This window comes from Schistocerca cancellata, chromosome 1, assembly GCF_023864275.1.
Source record: "Schistocerca cancellata isolate TAMUIC-IGC-003103 chromosome 1, iqSchCanc2.1, whole genome shotgun sequence".
NCBI classification, from domain to species: domain Eukaryota; kingdom Metazoa; phylum Arthropoda; class Insecta; order Orthoptera; family Acrididae; genus Schistocerca; species Schistocerca cancellata.
Genome location: NC_064626.1, coordinates 762,266,251 through 762,271,721, shown reverse-complemented (window position 1 = coordinate 762,271,721; position 5,471 = coordinate 762,266,251). Strand labels below are relative to the sequence as shown.

Genomic DNA, 5,471 nt, shown 5'->3' with positions numbered 1-5,471 from the left:
TACAGGAAATATTATGTCATGAAGATTGACCTGTGTGAAAACGGAACTGAGATGAATGGAAAATAGATAGCGATAGAACAGGAGGCGATGGACAGAGAGAGAAGAAGCAGATGGACTAAAATAAGACAGGAATGAATACACACCCGGGCAACGCCGGGCACTGCAGCTAGTAACAAATACGTTTTCAAGGTGTAGAGGTGATGTTTGTATAGCAAACCACAAATACGTCCACATACGGTACTGTACAGAAACATCATATTCTGAGCAACCAATGTAACTGTATTTACATGGCTATCAAATAAAACAAACACTTTACAAATCAAACACAAACAGATCTTCCTCTGTAGATACGACGTCCCATTACATTATGGATGTGTAATTGTGCAGCAGTTCAAACAGAATCCAGGTTGGTTTGGACACGTTATACACACGTATGGTGTATCCGTACGCTTGCCCCGTGCCGCGCACGTTTTACATCGCTTCCGCATAACTTGCTTCGTCCCTTCCGTTGCGTCCCGCTTTTGCACAACATGTGTGTCTTTACATTTGTTACGCACACCTTTTGTAACGTCCATTGGTGGAAGTAGTCCCTTTATTATTTGTATTCTATAATCATACAAAGTCATATTATGCCCTGAGTATTTATTATATAGGTAATGTGCATTGAACATTAGCATGTCAACTACATGGAAGAATAGTTTCTTTGGCCAGCGGATTGTCTTTCGTTCACATAAATAATAAGACAACATCTGGTCCTGCCTATCGGTCCCAGACATACAACTATTATATCTGATAATTGGCAGTGGTTTCGCGACTATTTGCTGGCGTGCATTCTGCACACGTTCCATTGTATTGGGGTATTCTGTGGAAATATAGGAGACCTCTCGTCTATCCTTCCATTTGCCGATCATTACCCCGTCCGAATATCGTGCTATGGTGTCCCCTTTCCCCAGCTTGGCGCATACCACGTCTTTAGGGGTATTTTTCCTATTTACCCTTAGTGTCCCGGTGCAATGTGTTTTTGCATTCAACAGGGTTTTAGCTAAGGCAAAGCTGTTGTAAAAATTGTCCATGTAAATGTGATGGCCAACATTCACCTTCTCTTCTAACAAATGCAATACTATCTTTTCAGCATGCCCTTTTCCCCCCATATCACCACGCATCCCCGTGTACACAGCGCATTTATTGATGAAGCCGTCTGGGTTATTTAGCATGTACAATTTGATGCCATACTTATTTCGTTTGTTTTTTATGTATTGTCTAAATGACAATCGTCCCCTCCAAAGAATCATTGATTCATCTAAAGAGAGATCCCTACCTGGATAATACACATTACACATTTTGTTGTTGAAATAATTCAATATAGGGCGTATCTTATACAGTCGATCATTTGGTTTCGGTTCTCCTGACTCTGGATTTTTTGCAAAATGCAATGCGCGTAAGATCAGCAAATATCTGTCTCTGCTCATACTCATCGTTATTCCTTTATTTTCGAACAGCGGATCCCTCTTCCAGTAGTCTTGTAGTCGGGCACATTTGACATTACCCATATGTAATGAAATCCCCAGGAAGACACGTATTTCTTCTATACTTACGGGTTTCCAATTACTAATTCTAGAGCCCTCTTGTGTATTTGCGCTCGCAAATATATTCCGTGCGTTATCATTTGTTTCGTCAACTATGAGCTGCAGTATGTCATCTGTAACCAGTAGCCTAAAGAAATCCATTGGCGTATTGCCAGCAGGCTTCATCAGCAAACATTCTGCTTTCGTAAACGGGTGATACTGCATCCCATGTGGTTCTTCATGCCACGTAACACCTGGTTTGCTTACCTCTGCGAGCGCTGGTTCTTTATCGTCGGCGATTTCCTCATCATCGTCGCCCGTATCGTCCGATTCCGAACTGTCACGAAACATACGGGACAGTTCTGCTTCCACACTGTCATCACTGTGGTCTGTTGCTGCAGTCTCCAAATGCCAGTCACCCTCATCTGTTTCGTCCTCTCTGAACTCTACATCACTATCTTCTAACACACGTAGTAACTCATGGGCAGTATATTGGTCACTCTTCCTACACTTTTTCGCGTTCGAGGGCCCCTGTGTCGGTTCAGTCGCCGCCATTGCAAACAATGCACAACACAGACGACAAAAAACGAAAACACACAACTGCAGACAGGAACACGTTACGTGATATGTCGTTGGTTACTTGAACTAACACGAGTGCACAGCCGAACAAACTAAACTGAGAACTCTGCTAGTGAACGCGCCGCTTATATGCGTCAGCCGCAGCGAACATGTTGACGGCGTAGCGTAATGGTCAAGCGCATTGCTCACGAAACAGTCGACCTGGAATCAATCCCACCAGGTGCTTCCTAATTTTTTGCAATTGTTGTCATTCTTATTTTCCTTGGTTTCGTCAGATTGTTCAACTATTTACCGTAGAATTTAAATACATTCAAGTAGTATATTTATATAACTAGGCGAAAGGTTTAATGAAAATAAAGATTTTAACGATTCTTGTGATTACGTGCGCTACTTTTTATTCATTACGACAGTAGACGTTTTGCCATTTTTATGGTGACATATCATAGAAACATGTGAAACATTCACTCTAGGCACATTTTATGAAGGCATTGTTTGAGCAGTTACATTTCTCTGCAACATGCTTCATTGGAAAGCACACTTAATTCAAGTTTTAAAACTAAGGTGTTTCCTCTAATAGTTTGGATGCAAACCAAGCGTACTAGATCATAGGGGTGTCCACAAGAGCACTGAATTGATGCAGCACGGTCGAATGTATTTTAATTGCATCTTCTCTTGATGATACCTCTCGCTGTTGTTGGAGTTATTCAGGGGCACTTTGTAATCTTTTAATTAGATTTTTGACTTGACGATAGAAATATACATCTACCGTAAATAACCGAACACTCTGAAGATACGGAGTAAAATAGAAATGAGAAAACAAAATCAGGACGGACCTGGGATTGATCCCAAGGCGCCTGTTTCGTGAGCAATGCGCTTGACCATGACTCTACGCCAATAACGACGAACAGAGCGCTAAATAGGGTATAGCCTCCTATAGTGCTATCGGAACAACTTTCGAGAGCATGTTCTCCTTTCCTATGGCCAACTCAGGCGAAATATTTCGGGCACGTTATGTGGAGTCCCACCTCTTTCTAGAAACAATTCGGACGAAATCGGCGTGTCCCAGTTGGCGACCTCCCCTAGTGAGAACTCAGCTAGCGAGCGCACCGCTTATAAGTGTTACCCGCACTGGCTTGCTGATCGCGGCAACGCTTATGAGCGTCAGCCGCTCTGGCGTGTTGATCGCGGAAACGCTTATAAGCGTCAGCCGCAGCGAACGTGCTAAGAAGTAATAACCTAGACCACCAGTTATTGAGTCTGGGAACTTTCTGCTTAGAACAGTCATTTGAAGCAGCAGGTGTCCTTTTCTCAGGAATCAAGCTGATTCTGATCTCACTCTACCGAACCCCAGACGCAGACATAAATATATTCATAACCCACTGGGAACAACTGACACAGCATTTAAAGAATTTCAATACAATTTATCTAGGGTACATTAATATTGATGTCTTAACCCAGTCAAACGCTGAGACCCAATTATGTAATATTTTAAGATCATACAACTTCTATCTGATTAATGACCAACCAACAAGAAAGAAGTCTTGCCTAGATAATATTCTCACCAACATGGATAGAAATTCATTTTCATACAGAGTTGAAGATCCACCCATCTCTGACCACAGTGGGACCTGGATTAAATTTCCAATGACAAGAACCAAACATTATAAAAGGAAACAGAAAACGTTCAGAATGTTAGGGGAAAGGAACATAGAAAAACTTAGATTCATTTTAAGGGAGATGGACTGGGCTGGCTCTGAGCACTATGGGACTTAACATCTATGGTCATCAGTCCCCTAGAACTTAGAACTACTTAAACCTAACTAACCTAAGGACATCACACAACACCCAGTCATCACGAGGCAGAGAAAATCCCTGACCCCGCCGGGAATCGAACCCGGGAACCCGGGCGTGGGAAGCAAGAACGCTACCGCACGACCACGAGCTGCGGACGATGGACTGGGAAAATAAAGTTTTAAACTGTAAGAATGTAAATGAGGCCTCTACAAACTTTTTGTCAACACTTAGCTTTAATATTAATAAATACTGTCCAAAGATAACAAAGGTACTAAATAACTTGAAAAGGAAACAGAAATGCAAATGGTTTACTCCAGAACTTGCAGCCCTTAGGAAGATTACAATCATCCTTCATTAAAAAAAAAAAGCCAAACAAGGAAACCAGGCAGATAAAGATAGGTATACCAGGGCAAAACAAGTCTACAGAAGGGAAATAAAAGCAGCCAATGAAAATTTTATCAATAATTCTAAAAATAAGTGTAAAGCTGCCTGGGCAGTTATAAATAAAGAATTAGTAAGAAAGGAATCAGTGCCTGTTGCACCTAATATACTTAATGAGTTCTTTGTAAACAGTGTTAAAAATATTACTCCCACTGACAATCTGGAGTTAACATATAAACACAGAGTGAGCAACTACGGCACAGATAGAACTAGGGGACTAAATTTTAGTTGGAAACAAGTCACCCCTAGGGAAGTGTCTAAAATAATTGCAAAATTGACTAACTTCAAAACCGAGAATTATTACGGTTTCTCTAATGCGATATTGAAACAAATCTGACACAATATTGTTAACGTTAACTTACCTCATAAATTGAATCCTTGAGGAGGGAGACTATCATGGTTCCAATCTACAAGAAAGGGGACAGAGACTGTCCAAATAACTACAGACCAGTTTCGATTGTCTCTATTTTATCAAAAGTCATTGAATATTGCATGAGAACACAACTATTGAAGTACTTTGAAATGAACAATTTATTTACAATGCTCAGTTTGGATTTAGGACAGGTAAATCAACCATTAAAGCTGTAGACAATATCATCAATGAGATTGTTACCAATTTCGGGCTACATTTAATTACTTGTATTACACTCTTAGACCTCAGTAAGGCTTTCAACACTATTTCCCATGAGATCTTATTTTCTAAGTTAAAACTATATGGAATAAAGGACTCACAGTTATCGCTAATAGAATCGTACCTTGATAACAGACAACAAATGGTCATAATTGAGAACCAGCTATCAGACATACTCAAAATTGAAACCGGAGTTATTCAAGGATCAGTAATTGGTCCATTTCTCTTTCTAGTGTATAACAATGACCTCCCACATAACTTGCCAGACAAAAATTCTATATGCTGATGACATCAGATGGAAATCTGGAAACTTTACAGGACAAAAATACAGACATGGTAGAAAACTCCACCACATGGTTGCAAAACAATACATTGGTCTTAAATGGCAATAAAACAGAGACAATATATTTTCATTTGAGTAAGTTGAAACCAGAAGGGACGGTAAACACATCTGTGAAACT

The 5,471-nt window shown here is 40.4% G+C and overlaps 1 protein-coding gene across 1 annotated transcript; it reads right to left on the bottom strand.

The window, feature by feature from the left end:
• Positions 1 to 365: 365 nt before the first annotated feature.
• LOC126100932 (piggyBac transposable element-derived protein 4-like) lies at positions 366 to 2,120 on the bottom strand. Its single transcript, XM_049911627.1, has one exon. It carries the CDS (start codon positions 2,118 to 2,120, stop codon positions 366 to 368), a length of 1,755 nt encoding a protein of 584 aa, XP_049767584.1.
• Positions 2,121 to 5,471: the final 3,351 nt, after the last annotated feature.